This window comes from Euwallacea similis, chromosome 9, assembly GCF_039881205.1.
Source record: "Euwallacea similis isolate ESF13 chromosome 9, ESF131.1, whole genome shotgun sequence".
Lineage (NCBI taxonomy): Eukaryota > Metazoa > Arthropoda > Insecta > Coleoptera > Curculionidae > Euwallacea > Euwallacea similis.
In genome coordinates, this window is record NC_089617.1 from 4015413 (window position 1) to 4031019 (window position 15607).

The following is a 15607-nucleotide window of genomic DNA, read 5'->3' on the forward strand; positions in this document are numbered from 1 at the left end:
ACCTTCTTCACAAAGAAACATGCGCACCGTAATGCGTCTCTTGCAGGCTGGATTTTATTTTCCGTTGGGGCAATATTTAAAATTTATCAAAAAACTTATTTGAAATTTCTTAAGAATCAGCGGATTTTCGTGATCGAGTTTTTGATCCTTTTTCATGCTCTGTTTGATATGACCCTGGTACCTAGAAAGTATCTTGCAAACCCAATAACTTGAAGCTGAATGTTGAAAGTTTTCGGTTCTCTAATATCAGATTTCCTTTAAAAAACTGTAAAATTTCTTGAGACATTGCGATTTTTTGGATGTTTTTAATCTCTTCAAGCTTTTTTGGCACGACCCTAACTATTCGGATATTCTCCTGTGAGCCTCAAGTTTTGTAGCGGCCTTTTTAGCCTGCAAAGCTTTTAAAAAAGTTAGGGGCTTGACTTCATTTTGGGGAATTGTATGAAATTTCTTTAAAAAAAGGAAAAATGTTTATAATTTTCCTGACCTTTTTAACCTCTTTAAATCCTACATCACATCCTTAGACAACTCGAGCGATATAGGAAATTGATCAAAACATTTGAACAATTACCACAAAATTATATTTCTGAGTATTTATTTAACATACTTAAGATAATACCTGTGATGCAATGTGAGTACTTTAAAACGGTTTCATAATGCAAATTTTCAATTATTTGTGTCTTCGATTTTTGACTAGAACAATAATAAGTTTATCCTCAGAAAATAACGATTCAGATCGGTGAAAGATTTTTAAAATCATTCTAATTTTGCTCCACTAAGATTTATTTCCTTTTCGTTTTCTAGAATGTTCCAGAAACTTTAGAAATTTTATATTGCTACCTATCAGTGGAAAATTGTTCGAAATAATTCAAACAATTTATTTTTTTTTTCACAACTTTGCTGTCTAAAAATTCACTTGCTAATACCAAATATTAAAGCCGAATCTTCAAAGTATTAAACCCTCTCAAGTCAAAGGCGTAACTTTTTTTGTCCAATTGTACCAAATTTTAAAAAATACAGAAACATGTTTTATCATTTTCCCTGATTATTGGCTCTATTTTCGAAACCCTATTTGGCACGGTAGATGACGTGAATCCCGTAGGGTCCTTTAATATATGAAAAAGCGTTATTTGTCAAGGAAAGTTTTTTGCTATAAAGCTTTACGCGACCTCCTGTTTCTAAAAATCCTTCATTAATTTTTGTATTGAAAATATGTGAAGATTCTCGAAAATTCGATTAAAATCCAAATTCTAAACACTAAGGAGGTCATAGATGTCGAAAATTCCAACATAATAAACAAATTCAGTTATAGGAACCAAAAGCTATCCTCAAATGATCTTCACCTCCATATCCCTTGAACAAAGATAAGGAGTCATGCGCAGTTAGTGCATTTGACAAACCTGATCTAAGACTCCTTGACTACAAAATTTCCGATTTTTTATTTAGCTCGTCATCGAATAGCATTTTTTTATTTAATCTAATAGAGATTGACGATCTTAACTTAAAACAGCGTATGCAACTAAAGCTTTCATGTTGCGGTGTCCACAAGCTTTATTTAGGCACACGCAAGTGTTAATTCCGATAGATTAGAATAGACAGAATTTCAAGGAGCTCCTAACTGCATTATTTTAGCATATTTTCCAATTTTGAAATTCTTACCATTTTTTGGCACGTAATTCCAAATAAAATACCATTTGAAATATATTTTGTTATATTAAAAAATAATCATAACAATACAAAATAACCCTTAAAACTAGAAGATTTTGAAAATGGAAGTAGCATTTATTAGTACATCTGAGCCCATTGGGCGTGTATAGCTTTGTCTTACATTATAAAAAAAAATACACTTATACAAAACTTAATTTATTTCACATAGCTTCTACTCTTTTCTTAAGATCCCTTAACTGTTGCGTCACCTGCGCGGGCATGTCTTTTCCCACCTGTTCCTTGAAGTACTTCTCAATGGCAAACACCTCCTCTAGCCAAAACTCCTTGTCCAGACCAAACAACTGCTCCATATCCACTTTGTCATGCAGTCCCTCCAAGTTTAAGCTCCCTGCAGAAGGCACCAGACCGATCGGAGTCTTCTGCGCGCAGTCCTCATTGTTCAGTCTGCGTAGCACCCAATCCAAAACGCGGGAATTCTCTCCAAAACCTGGCCAAAGGAATTTTCCGTCCGATCCTTTCCTGAACCAGTTGACATGGAAGATTTTTGGCAGGTTGGAAGAGCGGTTTTCCATTGAAAGCCAGTGTTGGAGATAGTCGCCAAAGTTGTAGCCAAAGAAAGGACGCATTGCGAAGGGGTCATGCATAATCATTTTACCCTAATTGGAAGGAAGAGAAGAAGAGTTTTATTATGTGAATGTTAGTGGAATGGTGAGGGACATAGTAGAAGATAGTGTAGGGACAGAGTCTTTTACCTTGTGCTCAGCTGCAGCTGTAGCCTCGGATCTCATGGCTGCTCCAATGAGAACACCATGTTGCCAGTTCATGGCCTCATAGACCAAGGGGACCCCATGGGGTCTTCTGCCTCCGAAGAGAATCGCAGAGATTGGTACTCCTTCTGGGTCCTCCCATTTGGGGTCTATTATAGGGCATTGACTAGCCGGGGTGCAAAACCTATCAATACATTTTTTTAAATTAAAATTGAAACTACAAAATCTGGGACTTGTGTTTTTAGAACTTCCTAGAACTTTCTCGACGTTTCTAGAAATGTCTCGAAGTAGTTTGCTTTGGAAGGCAACGACTTTTACCTGGAATTCGGGTGCGCTGCTGGCGTTTTCAGCTCCTTAGACCACTTTACCCCAGTCCAGTCAGTAATGGTGACTCCTGCCTGCATCTCATCCTCCATCCCCTCCCAAAACACTCCCCCGTCACTGGTGGAAGCTACATTAGTGAATATTGTATCTTTGAAGATGGTTTTCATTGCTATGGGATTGCTTTTGGTAGAAGTACCTGTAACCGATATTTAGAATTGAGTTTATAGCTGCCAAAGCAAGGGGCGAGACTGATTCACCTGGAGCTACTCCAAAGAAGCCGTTTTCCGGGTTAATAGCCCTGAGCTGCCCGTTTTTGTCAAATCGCATCCAGGCAATATCATCTCCAACACACTCCACCTTGAAGCCAGGAAGTTTGGGGGTCATCATGGCTAAATTGGTCTTACCACAGGCGGAGGGGAAGGCGGCCGCGACATAGCGTTTCTCCCCCTTGGGGTTGGTTATGCCCAGAATCTAAGGGCGCAAGCCGGTTACCCTAAACCCGTAGCTTCGCGATCAAAAACTGACCAGCATATGCTCCGCGAGCCATCCCTCTCTTCGGGCGATGGTGGAGCCTATTCTTAGGGCGAAGCACTTTTTGCCGAGCAGAGAATTACCCCCGTAGCCACTCCCATAGGAGACGATCTCGTTGTTTTGGGGCTTGTGCAAAATTATAGTTCTTTCTGGATCGCAAGGCCAGCTAGGCATCTCGATGAAACCGCTGGACGGAGTCCCCACCGAGTGGAGGCATTTGACGAATTCGTCAGTTTCTTGAAGCTTCTTAAGCACCTCATTTCTGAAGAGAAGCACATTTTAGTACGTAGAAAACGCATGTCAGAGTTAAGCCTCTTACCCCATTCTTGTCATAATTCTCATCGAAGCTACGACGTACGGAGAATCCGTTAGTTCAATTCCAATCTTAGATAAATGTGACGTCACCGGACCCATAGAAAACGGTACCACGTACATAGTGCGCCCTCTCATGCAACCTACAACAACATTAATATGTCACCATTGTTGATATGTCAGTCAAAATCCCAACTTACCGGCAAATCGCTCCTTAACGGCTTCGTCCATCTTTTCCGGGGACATCCAGTTGCCTAGAGTGCCCTTGACGCCATCTACCGGCGTTGGAATCGTCTCAGATCGATTCTCGGTACAAATGAAAGTTTTTGATTCTACTCGGGCGGTGTCAGCCGGATTTGTTCGCGCCAGCCAACTATAGAGGACAATAGTCAAGTAAGGATTAGAAATGATAGATGTCGCAATTGAAAGAGTATGATTGATGATGGGAGATGGCGTTAGGTGCTTGAGGAATTGAGGTACAAGGTAATAACTTACCAATTGTCATATTTGGGTAAAGGAACGATGGTTCCTTGTTGTTGCATAAGTTGGATGAGGTGGCCATTCTCGTTTTCGGTTCCGTCGCAAATGTGCACTCGTTCAGGATGGCACAGATCGATTTTTTCCTCCACATAGACCTTGACCTACATACCCAAAAAATGCAAATGATTACACTTAATATTTAACAGGAGAATGTGTAAATTTTCCTAATTACTTCACAGGTGATGCGGTCTAATTTAAGTGGAATCTGTTTGACAATTCAAAATTACCTTAAAAATTGTTGTGTTTAAATTAGCTGAGGAAACAAGGAATATGTTGGATTTAATGCCGATTATGATATTATGAAAGTAATCTGATCATGGTCGTTCATTCTCCATTAAATTTCCTGGTTTATTGGAATTTCCTAATTGTCTTGTAGCCATTATTTCACGAAATTATTAAATGAAATGATTTCTTAGCTCGTGACGAGATAAAAATATCAGGTTATAAGACAGATACAGGATAAAAACAAAGAAAATTTGAAAAGAAAATGGAAATGTTTTGTAACCATTTTCCAGAATAAGAAAAAAACAAAAAAGATTGAATTACGATTCAGATTGTTTTGCAAAAAGTCATTATTTTTTCTGCAAATTTTCTCTTTCTTGAAACCTTCTGCCTAAAAAGAAGTTAAAACGAAACTTCGAAAAAACTGAATTCACTCCTGCAAGATCTATCAGAAAAATTAATTTTTCTGAGAAATATGAAATTTTGATATATTATCCAATTTCTTCATATCGTAAAACTTCTATTACAAACGAGGCTAAAGAAAATTTTAAAAATGCTGATTACGATTCTGAACAATTCATCAGAAAAGTTTAGATTGTTGCGTACAACTCGACATTTTTGTATATACACAGTTCTCCTTTAGGGCTAGAGCTTTCACCTCAACATGCATATGAATGACATTATGATTCTGAAAGATTTTTCAGCAAATTCTTATTTTTCTGCACATGAAATGATTTTCCATAAAAATTGCTCAATTTATAAAACTCTCAACCAGTAAAGATTAGAATAAAGGTCTAGAATAAGCTGATTACGCTCTGAAAGATTTTTCAGAAAAATTTGATTTCTCGCTTCGGGAAACTTATAAACTAAAATAGCTCTGAAGGAAATTTGTAACGAACCAATTCCGATTCTAAATGTTTTATCAGAAAAATAAAACATTTTTTGCGAAAAAAACGAATTTTAGCTTATTCTATCACACATTTCAGGTGAATGTTTCAACCTGAAAATAAATCTTAGAAGGACCAGATATTCATACTCAAAAGTTAAATAAATGCAAAATTATTCTTTTTCCATGCAAGTTATTGATTTAGAAAATTTTCAACCTGAAAACAATGATAAACATTGTACAGACTCTGATAATGATTCTCAAAATATTATCAGAAATTTTCAAATCCATGAAAATGTTTTCTCAAAAAGAAGGCAAATGAAAACTTGCATCTGATCTTCAACCATTTCACAGAAGTATTTGTCAGTAAAATGTAGTTATAAATTCAATTCCAAGTTACTTTGTTTTTTTCAAAAAATACATTTTTTTTTGGAAAAAATTAGATTCTGCTTTGGTAAAGTTTCAACTCAGAAATTGAATTAAAGAATACTTGAGTGAAAATAAAAACTACACTTTAGGTCTTGTTAGAAAAAAATCTGATTTTTTGGAGAAGTTTCCTCTGAGAACTAAATTCAATCTAAAATTCAAAATGTAAGATTCGATTTAATAGCAACTTAAAGCAGGTTTGAAAAATAGCTAAAACGGTATTCAATGAATTCTTGGAAAAATTCAGATTTTTCTATAAAATTCATCAGAAAAATTCAAATTAATTTCCTAAGCAAACTCATAAAATAATTAAAAAAAAAAAAAAATTTGAATTCTGAATATAATAAAAGGTGGGAAAACGTCATGGTTTTAATGTGTAGGCCTCATTATTGCATCATTCAAATGCTTTACATACCTTGGGAGTTAAATCCTTCACACTTCCATTGACCACACTGACCCCTCTAAGCTGCTGGAACAGCCCCACATTGAGGTTCCTGTTCTTGATTACTTTTCCAGCTTCCCTGGAGTATCTGCAATTAAAACCCAATTCAGACTAAAACCAGTTTCCTAATACCTTCATAGAATTAACCACGGGACAAAGATAAATTTCGTTAACAATTACTTACGATGAGCTGGATCTGCTACATTCAATGATATCAGGCATTTTGACTATTAAAGTTTAACCGATTCTTTAAGTGTAACTCTTATGGTACATAGAATAGAAACCGAATATAAACTTCAAGTAGATCTTATCTGACTTGGAAACGAAACAGTTTTTACGGTGGTACTTGGGGACAAGTTTAACTATCACTGACTTAGCCAGCCTTAAGGTTAAAGTGAAACAAGAGTTTAAAGCGAACACTACACAAAGAAGGACGTGTATAGTATAAGCGAATAAGCAGGTTGGAGAGTGTTTTATATGGTTTGGAGAACCCCCACTTTTTCACTATCTCCCGGGATTATTGACTAACTGTAGGAGATAAGACCGGGTACCGGGTCCACATCAATAAAACATATTTCCATCTGGGTTCTAGAAACGTTTGGAAATCGTGAGATTTTGAGAAAACAAAGATAACAATGAGAAAAATTTGAAAAAATGAATAAACATGATACGTATTTTTGGCTTCAGTGAACGGTTATTTTGGTCTTCTTTGTACGTTTGCGGAGCTAAAATTGCAATTTGTATATGGCTTTGGCCTGAATTTGTTTATTAGGTTTCGAGCTATTTTGAGCTTTAATGGAAACTATTCGAGACGGATAGAATTTGGTGTAAAATGAAAGGAGAATTGATATTTGAACAATGAACTTCCCTATCGGATTTCGAGATATTATTCCCAATTGCAGATACATGGCGGGTAGTGCACCAATGCTCTATGATATATTGAGTGTTATAAGAGTTCTCTGTAATTGAAAAAGCTTGTGTTTAAAGTAAATGAAAACAAGGATAACACAGTTTTTAAGCATAAACCAGCCACATCAAAAGAAATCAGGGGCATACCAAAAAGGGTTGGAAATATAATATAAAACAGATTAATAAAATCGAGTTTTTTTTTAAATAAAACTTATTTTTATTCTACTGATTTTGGGAAATTTGTTACAGTTCTGAAAAACCAAATTCGCCTCTAGTTTTAAAGAACATAAAAATATTATAATTTGATGGTCGCGAGATGTCCAAAAAATCAGTGACGTATCTACACATCATTGAAGATCATCAAAAGGTCAAAGATAGAATTGTTGTTTATGACTCTTTTTATGACAAAAATCAGTGTCAAGTCTCTAGGAATTTTTAAAAGTATTACAAACATTGAATGCGAAAAAATTTGACCACATTTTCAGAATTTACTCGGTACATCCGTGATTTTATAATCTATGTAGAATTCAGTGGCGTATCTCGAATTTTAAAGTCTCTAGAAATTTTAAAAAATATTACCAAATAATTTATTTATTAGTGGATTTGACCCCCATTTCGTTGCTGTGCCTCCGACTTTTAGTGAGTAAATTTCGCAATTTCAACCTTTTTAGAAAGCTCTTTTATTCTTTATAAGTTAGTAACAAGTAAGTTATTGGAGACCAATAGAAATTACGTCAAAAAAAGGAAAAAAAACAAAAGAGTTCCATTTGATGTAACCTTTATCCGATTTTGAGAAACTTCACTCCATAGGAAAGGAAATTTTTCTTTGAATTGCATAAACAACTAAACTTGTGATCCGTGACCAGGTTCACGGTCAATTTTGAAGGTGCCAATAATGATTGAAATTCCGCAGTACGTATTTCACAACTTTGCACATTTACTGAATTATTTCAGATATTTCACTTAACATTAAACCAACATTAAAAGATATTGTCGTGTTAGACTTACACATTAAATGCCACATTATTAGACATTTTCAAACAATGAAACTTGAAATTGCGACTAAATACAAAAACACATTTACGCCGTTCGCTATTTTATACAAAAATGTTCACGTCTCACCGCTCATCATTGAACATTCACATCTAATCAGCTTCTTCAATGACAGCTGATCGATGGTGCAAGACTTGTGATCCAGACATGATAATTTCCAGTATTTCGGATAAAACATATTTTGTTTCATAGATTAGATCTATAGATTCCAATATTTTGCGACCGTACAATCATTTGTTGATTATGTGTTTATAAAGGTGACGGTTAGGGATTTGCGATTCAATTTAGTGAAAACACTGGAAATTTTCTCAATTTGCCATGTTTTGTTCAGGATTCTGAGAAAAAAGCTTGGTCAAATTTTAAAAATAAAATTAAATGGAATTTTCTGCAAATTGTGGATCTGACCGAGGAGAATTCCAAAAATCCTCAGGTTCCACATTAAAAAAAAAAACTGGTAAATTCTGAAACTTCTAATTTCGGATTGGGATCGTTAGTGACTATATCCCGAGCTCTGTTCCCTTTAATGAATTTTGTCACTACTGTTTATTGTTTTAATACTTTTCATATGATTCTCTAATAAAGAGTATGAAATTCTTGGACTCGTAATGTCTAAAATTTTGTTGATTACGTCGCGACCTCGTTTTTGTTATAAAAATCATTATTGGGTGTTATTTTTTGTCTTATTTGAGCTACTATTACCATAGTTGCGTAAAACTCAATAACTATAATAATAATACTAAAAATATATAATAATAATAAAACTCAAAACTACCCTTAACAGCCTTTAAATTAGAGGAATCTGTCAATGTTTCAATTTAATTATATAATTATTATTTATTTATATAGTTATTATTTTTTTAGTAAATTCGAGATTTCTCGCAGAATATTGTAGAGATACAAGAAAAGGGAAGGATTAACGCACAATAACATTACAATGTTCTTTTTTTGAAAATTACTGAAAATTTTGCGAACCATGATACAAGTTTGATTTGGACCTACATAGAACGTTCGAGAGCATGTCCTAATGTTCTGGAAGCGCGGGAAAAGACTGAAAATGTACATATATTTTTTACCTATAAAATAATATTTCGCTGAAGAGGAAAAGGCTTCTAAATAAGAAGAATTGATAATCAGTTCTGTGAATATAAAAATAAAATTTTAGTGAATTTCGAAAATCGTTGCTGAACGTTCTGAAACGTTTAAAAGATATCAAAGTTTTGCGTTTCGTTTGAAAAAATCTTTTGATCAAGAGGAAACTTCTGGATTGGACGGCTCAATCATGATTTCTATCAATTTTGACCGAAATTTGTGATATGAAAATGAATGAGAGCAAATAAATGGTTCTGGCCTCAAATTTCTTATCAATCCACATTAACTTTTACCAGAAATTTTCCAAATTTTTTAAAATTTTATTTCAATAAAAAATTGTAGGGAATTTTTGTCACGTACGTACGTAATTTTATCAGAGAATTTTCACAACTATTTTATCTTGGATTTTTTCTCTCTTTCCTAAAAGTGGAAGAATTGCTGACGTTTCTTCTACCGTGGAATGTAATAGAATTTGCAAGAACCATGACAAACTTTTAATTAAGCTTTAGAATGCGCGCAAAATCTTAATCTTTTTCAAGACAAAGAGGGCAAGATTCTCAGTAGCGGTCCTTGAATTCTGTTACTGATGAGACCAATAGTTCTGCATTTTTTCTCAGGCTTAAGCACAGATGAAGAGGAACGACTTTCGCTTCCTGTTCACCAAGCCTCTAACTTGATAATTTAGTCTCTGACGCAAGTTTTGACTCCCTACAGGGTCAATTGTAAAAGGACAAGTTCAGGTTGAAGGTTTGCAACTTACTGCTTTATTATATATTTTTAATTGGAAAATTTCTTTAGTTCTGTGTTAGCTAAGACTGGCACTTTTTTGCATAAACCTGTGCTCTGATCTAATTCAGTGACGTTGTGAAATATGTTTTTGTAGTTATTTCAAATTTATATTTAATGAAAAAAACTCAACATAATGGTTATATGATCCAAAAAACGGACTTTGATTCGAAAATTCGCGCCGTTCCTCATTAAAAAGCCAGAGGCTATGAATGATATCATTTGAAGTCCAAAGTCGTTAGTAAATGACTCCCACATAAGGTTATCAGCTACAGAATGTGACATACAAGCCATTCTCCATATCTATATTTATTTATTTATTTATTTATGTCTACAAACTTGGCAACAAAAAAATAACTGACTTATAAAAATGATAATTGACTGAGTAAAGCAAACTTTGAAATCCATGATCAAGTACGAACTCCACGCATGGCAGATCTAAGTCCACGTGAGTTTATTGGTACAAATCCATTGATCATAAATGAAACTCATCTTAACCCCGATAAACTGATAAAAAAAAGACTTTGAAGCCGATATAGCCTGCACGTACTACAGACTTTAACCCTTGTGACTTTTTGAAAATCTGTTTTTAAATGTATTGCACTGGTGCACGGTGACACCTATGAATGTCCCTGCAGCCTCCACCTACAGTAGATCTAAATCCAAGCAACTTTTTCTGAATAAATCGCTGGTGATAAATTCTGCGAGCGTGCAAATGTAACCTAGATACCACCTAAGCGCGAATTCTAGAAGATAAATTCGACTTTGAACTTCCTCGCGATTGGTCCGCATCGAAGGTGTGTGTGAAATTATCAGCTGATGCAATGTTTTCAAATCGTTAGACATTCGTTTCCAAGCAGACCCCATTATCGCTGTTTGTACAATGTAACGTTTGTTTCCGCAACGGGTTGGAGTCCCCTTAGTGACGTAGATTGATATGTGTAAAATTTATTACCCAATTTTAGTATGTTGTTTTCGAGATCTATTGAGCTTTATTTGGAGATTATGGGTAATTACTGTTGCAAAAAGACAATAACAGATTTGTTACTAATAAATGTTATCAGCACTTATTCAAGTAGGTAATTCCAAACATTATAGCGTAATAGTTAGAATGACGAAACTTGCCTTGGAATTGCGGAGATTTCGCAGAAATCCTGATAAAAAAATAAATGGAGAAACGTGAATGATGTAATATAATATTTAAAATATTGTGTACGTAAGACACATGAAAACTATATTAATTTAGAAAATCACAGGAGTGCAACTAGAACTCGATAATTACCACCCTCAACGCTCTATTTGCGTCTTAGGATATATGATAAATGCCTAAATGTTACCATCCCCATCTTCAGGCGGTCGAGTGAGACGTTTTGATTCTAATTGTTTCTTACAAGCGTGCGGTGAGGTAACTTTTCTTTACGCATTTGCTGTAGCACTTCATCGCATTAGTGAAATAAAACTCTTATAGCCCTTATGCATGTAAATATTTTGCCCCAGGCTAATATTGAATTGAACTTACTAAGGACAGCGAAACATGCTGGTTGGAAAAATATTATGCTCAATACGTGCAAAAATGTCTTTATCGCACACCGATCGTAAATGAGAGAACGACGCGAAGCGGATTTCAATCAGTAATCGAGCACCACTTACTGCATTTGTTAGATAAATAACGTATCAGCTTCCGCACCCGTTAGTTAGATAACTATTTCTTACGAGAGTGTGGTAAAACAGTTTTAGCGCATGCACTTGCAAGCTACAAGTAGCACTTTACCACATATAAGAAGTTGTTACATAACAAGCGAAGGAAGTAACTCTTAGCGCACTAGCGTGAAACGTTGCGCACGCAAGGTGCGTGAGTGTGTTAAGACTCTTTCTTGTGAGTTATTTTTCCCACGACGATGGATCATATATAAAACAAACTAAAAATAAAAACTTTACCCGGCCGAGGCTCGTACTCATCATCAGGGGTCATCACAAGATAAATCTGGTACTACTTCATCGTTAGAGAGCTAAGCATGATCATTTTTATAATGGCCGACTAGGCGATGCTTTTAACAGTTAGCGATTTTTTATTCAATATTATTATCGAAATTGTTGACACGTTTTAGCTGTGTTGGAGATACGTGGAATGTAGCTAAGCTGTTGATAGGGACATATTTTGCTTAATTTACTAATACAACAGCATGTTACCAATTGTTTTAACTACAGTCGTTCATTGCGCAATGTCCATCATTCATTTGTTTCTCTTGACACACGTATGTATTAAGAATTTCTAACACACGCGTGCGTTAAACTGGAGTTCTGAATGCTTGAAATTCAGGCATATCAGCCAAAGATGTGAAGATATTTAAGTGAAAATCTCTGAAGTTGGTAGAAACCATGATATTTTGATATATTTTAGATTCAGGAGCACCTATTGTTACGTCGCTTTTTTGCGAGGGTTCAACTGTCAGTCCTTTAACCCAAAAATAATGCGACAATTGAAATTGATTCTTCACGTTCTTTCATATCTGCTTTTGAATAGTTTAATGTTATTGCCACCCAGATAGTGCTTTGAACAGCAAAGCAAACAAGGATAAAACCCAAACGAGAACGATAATACTGGGTACTTACCGCCTTAAAAGAGAGACCACTGTCATAATGAATTAAATCTGAAATAATAAAAATTCCACGTTATGATTCTATCACTTTTAAAACTTTTCTCTAAGTAATTGTGAAATTTATCAAGTTTTTGCCTTCCAAATATTGCTGTGGAGAAATCTTATTATTAGCTGAAAACACTGTTTATCAGCCTGATATAATTCAAAAAACAAACACTACCAACGCATGATAAGTGATGCAGGGTGATTTATAACTGCCCACAATAATTAATTAAGATGGAAGGTAATCAATAAATAATAAGTAAATTACAACAATCCAAAAACTATTAAAATCAGTTTAATTAATAAAGCCCTATTATGCATTTTTCATAAAGGTCAATTAATTATTCTTATAGTTTACCATTGCTGCTATCTTTTAACAAGAGATAAAACTTTTTAACATAGCTAAACTATAAATATACGTACTTACTGTCACTAGGGAGAAATTATTACTTTCATAAACTCTACAGGTTTCACAACACCGCACTGCAACTAAGTACACAGTAATTGTAAGAGTTCTCGGGCTCAAAAGGGATCGATTGTGTAAACTGATTGAAATTATTCCATACTAAACACACGAAAACAATCAATAAGTTACTTAGATGTCTTAGTTCTTTCTTTAATTAACGTCACTTAGCTGGTAAACAGCAGAAAGTGGTGATAAAAGTTGCCGGACAGAAAGATGTCGAAATATAATTCACGAGGGGGATTTCTTAATTAAAAATATGAAAAATCTTTATAGAAAGTGATAAAAAAAACGAGCAGAAGAAGAATCTCCTGTATGTTACTTAAATTACACATATTTGAAACTATTTCAAGTTTAAAATATGCTTATAATTTATTCCTTTATAGAAGTAGAAGTGGGGAGTTCAGGAAATAGCATTTTTTTATTAAAAAAGGAAAATCCTGTATTTAGGTTCAAGACCAGAATCGTCTGGCATTGTTAGCATTTTCCAGAGGCATAGCTGAATCTTATTTCTAAGGTTTTTCCCAAGTAGTTTAATCCCTAGTCTACCGCTCTATAGACATAGAAGTGATTCCCTCGGCAATTAGATTTTTTTAATTAAAATAGGAAAATTACTACATTTATGTCCATGACCAGAATTGTCTGGAATTGCTTTTTCCAGTGACATAGCTAAAACCTATTTCTAAGATTTTTTCCAAACACTTTGATTCCCAAACTACCACTTTATAGACGTAGAAGTAGTTTCTCAAGCATTAGTCTTTTTTAAGTTAAAGAAAAAAAACATTACATAAACGTCATAACGTCTTGATAATTTTGAATTCGCCATTCCGTCCACAATTAGAAACATCTCTACCAAAATTTCCCAAAAAACACCACTTTTTTATCTTTCAAACCGCACACACACAAAAGAAAAAATGCATAGTTAAAGACTAATAATTATAATGCTTATTTGTAATATAAAAAGTATAAAAATAAATATTTCACAACCATTTTAACATAATTATATGGTGTCTTTCAGCACTTTACGACCCATCGACAAAGGAGTAAAACTGCTCTTACTCGGTGGAGGATTCAGCTTACTGGTAATATACACAAAAGGCTCATAAAGGCTTGACCTTTGCATTGCCGAGGCTGTAAAATGTCTAATTTTCTCCCTATTGCACCAATCTACAGCTTTACTTATAACTGAAAGTTGAGGCTGCATATCTGGAGACTGGTTCTCTTTGGTTCTATTCCCTATCACAACTAAAGTTACCTGAAGTCAAACAAATGTTTTAGTTGTACACTTTTTATCATTTCAATAAGTTACCTCCTTTTTGTCTTTATTCTTATCAATATCTTTCTTGATGCAGTGAAGGACATCAAGTGAGTTGGGTTTCTCAGTGTCATACACTAAAATGTACCCATCAGCAAGAACTAAATAGTGCCTCAAAAGCTGTTGGGTTGCAGTGCCGTTGGCAGTGGCAGTCTGCGAGCTTTCCATGCCCGCAGTGTCGTAAAAGCGAATTTTCTCCCTTGCCCCTTTATCTGACTCTATATTAGCTACGTAGATGTCCTCTATAGTGGGGTGTAATTCCTAGTACAGGATGAACTTGCATTGGCGTAAAGAGAAAGGAAGTTTACTTACCGATTGTGGTGTAATGTTACCATAGATTACTTGTTCTAGAATGGCAGTTTTGCCAACTCCTTTCATCCCGCAAACTACAACTTTAGAGGTTTTGCCCATATTTGCTTTTATTCTTACAAAACGTTTTCTTTAATCACAATTCAAAAATTTGCCGTAAACAAAAAACAACTGATTAGTGAGAGCTATTGTCAAAGTCAAACAATCACTGTCAGCTTTACTGGGGTTTTCCAATGAACGCATTCAAGTTACACTATACAACTACAGTAAGAATTATTAGAACTTTGTAAAAATCAAATTTTTTGTGAAAAAATATGTTTCTAAATCTTGTATGGTACATAAAGATAAAATCCATAGATTAGAGATGAGTTCGGTGATGTAATTTAGCTTATACCCTCATAGCACTTATTGTTGACATGTGCATATCATATGTACTGGTAGAGAATGTAAACTATCTTTGTACTCTATGTGAATGGAAGTTTAATTTTCCAATAACTTTTTTAAAATAACGAGGAACTGCACGGGTAGTTGAAATTTTTACCGTATATTATATAAAGTGACCTATAATCCTAAATTTAACACAGGCAATTTATAAAACAATTTTTCCGCTTGAAATATATTTTAGCAGCAATAATAAAGTCCATTGCTGCTTTATTGTCTGTTACCTATAAAGCGATTCACTTTAAGAATTAAATCTCGGATTGCCAGTCCCAAAACGGAGAAACGATGCAAATTTAATCCCGAAAGTGTGCCCGAGACCAGCACGGCAAATCTCATTCATCAGTGCGAACTGAGTACAGAATCGGGTATTATGTAAATTTAGAAGTCCGTTGGGCCCTGGCCGACAATAAATTACCGGTCCTAGACATTGTTTGGTATGGCGTCGCGACGCTCTTGCGTTTGTCGGTCCAGTTGACACCGAT

The 15607-nt window shown here is 34.7% G+C and overlaps 2 protein-coding genes across 3 annotated transcripts; both read right to left on the reverse strand.

Moving 5' to 3' along the window:
• Positions 1-1722: 1722 nt before the first annotated feature.
• On the reverse strand, positions 1723-13178 carry LOC136411206 (phosphoenolpyruvate carboxykinase [GTP]-like). 2 transcript variants are annotated; one of them, XM_066393706.1, is made up of 11 exons: positions 13025-13178; positions 12569-12606; positions 6092-6206; positions 4098-4243; positions 3803-3975; positions 3610-3745; positions 3285-3552; positions 3017-3230; positions 2754-2955; positions 2421-2619; positions 1723-2324 (listed from the first exon to the last, which is right to left on the reverse strand). In XM_066393706.1, the coding sequence occupies exons 2-11, from the start codon at positions 12592-12594 to the stop codon at positions 1869-1871; spliced, it is 1935 nt and encodes a 644-aa protein (XP_066249803.1). In that variant the 5' UTR covers positions 12595-12606; positions 13025-13178; the 3' UTR covers positions 1723-1868. The 2 variants fall into 2 exon arrangements, with proteins under 2 accessions (XP_066249803.1, XP_066249802.1); XM_066393705.1 differs by lacking the exons at positions 12569-12606; positions 13025-13178 and adding an exon at positions 6303-6564.
• An 839-nt stretch (positions 13179-14017) lies between these two features.
• On the reverse strand, positions 14018-14871 carry kappaB-Ras (NFKB inhibitor interacting Ras like 1). The gene is made up of 3 exons (XM_066393146.1): positions 14688-14871; positions 14370-14636; positions 14018-14315 (listed from the first exon to the last, which is right to left on the reverse strand). Exons 1-3 carry the CDS (start codon positions 14784-14786, stop codon positions 14061-14063), a joined length of 621 nt encoding a protein of 206 aa, XP_066249243.1. The 5' UTR covers positions 14787-14871; the 3' UTR covers positions 14018-14060.
• Positions 14872-15607: the final 736 nt, after the last annotated feature.

Excerpts from the sequence above, each read along its gene's own strand:
- kappaB-Ras (XM_066393146.1), bottom strand. The coding sequence starts at position 14,786 with ATGGGCAAAACCTCTAAAGTTGTAGTTTGCGGGATGAAAGGAGTTGGC. Across the intron at positions 14,637-14,687 it reads GTAACATTACACCACAATCG|GAATTACACCCCACTATAGA; the intron begins GTAAGTAAACTT and ends ATCCTGTACTAG. Across the intron at positions 14,316-14,369 it reads AGAATAAAGACAAAAAGGAG|GTAACTTTAGTTGTGATAGG; the intron begins GTAACTTATTGA and ends GTTTGACTTCAG.
- LOC136411206 (XM_066393705.1), bottom strand. The coding sequence starts at position 6,340 with ATGCCTGATATCATTGAATGTAGCAGATCCAGCTCATC. Across the intron at positions 6,207-6,302 it reads TGTAGCAGATCCAGCTCATC|ATACTCCAGGGAAGCTGGAA; the intron begins GTAAGTAATTGT and ends TTTTAATTGCAG. Across the intron at positions 3,553-3,609 it reads AGAATTATGACAAGAATGGG|AAATGAGGTGCTTAAGAAGC; the intron begins GTAAGAGGCTTA and ends GCTTCTCTTCAG.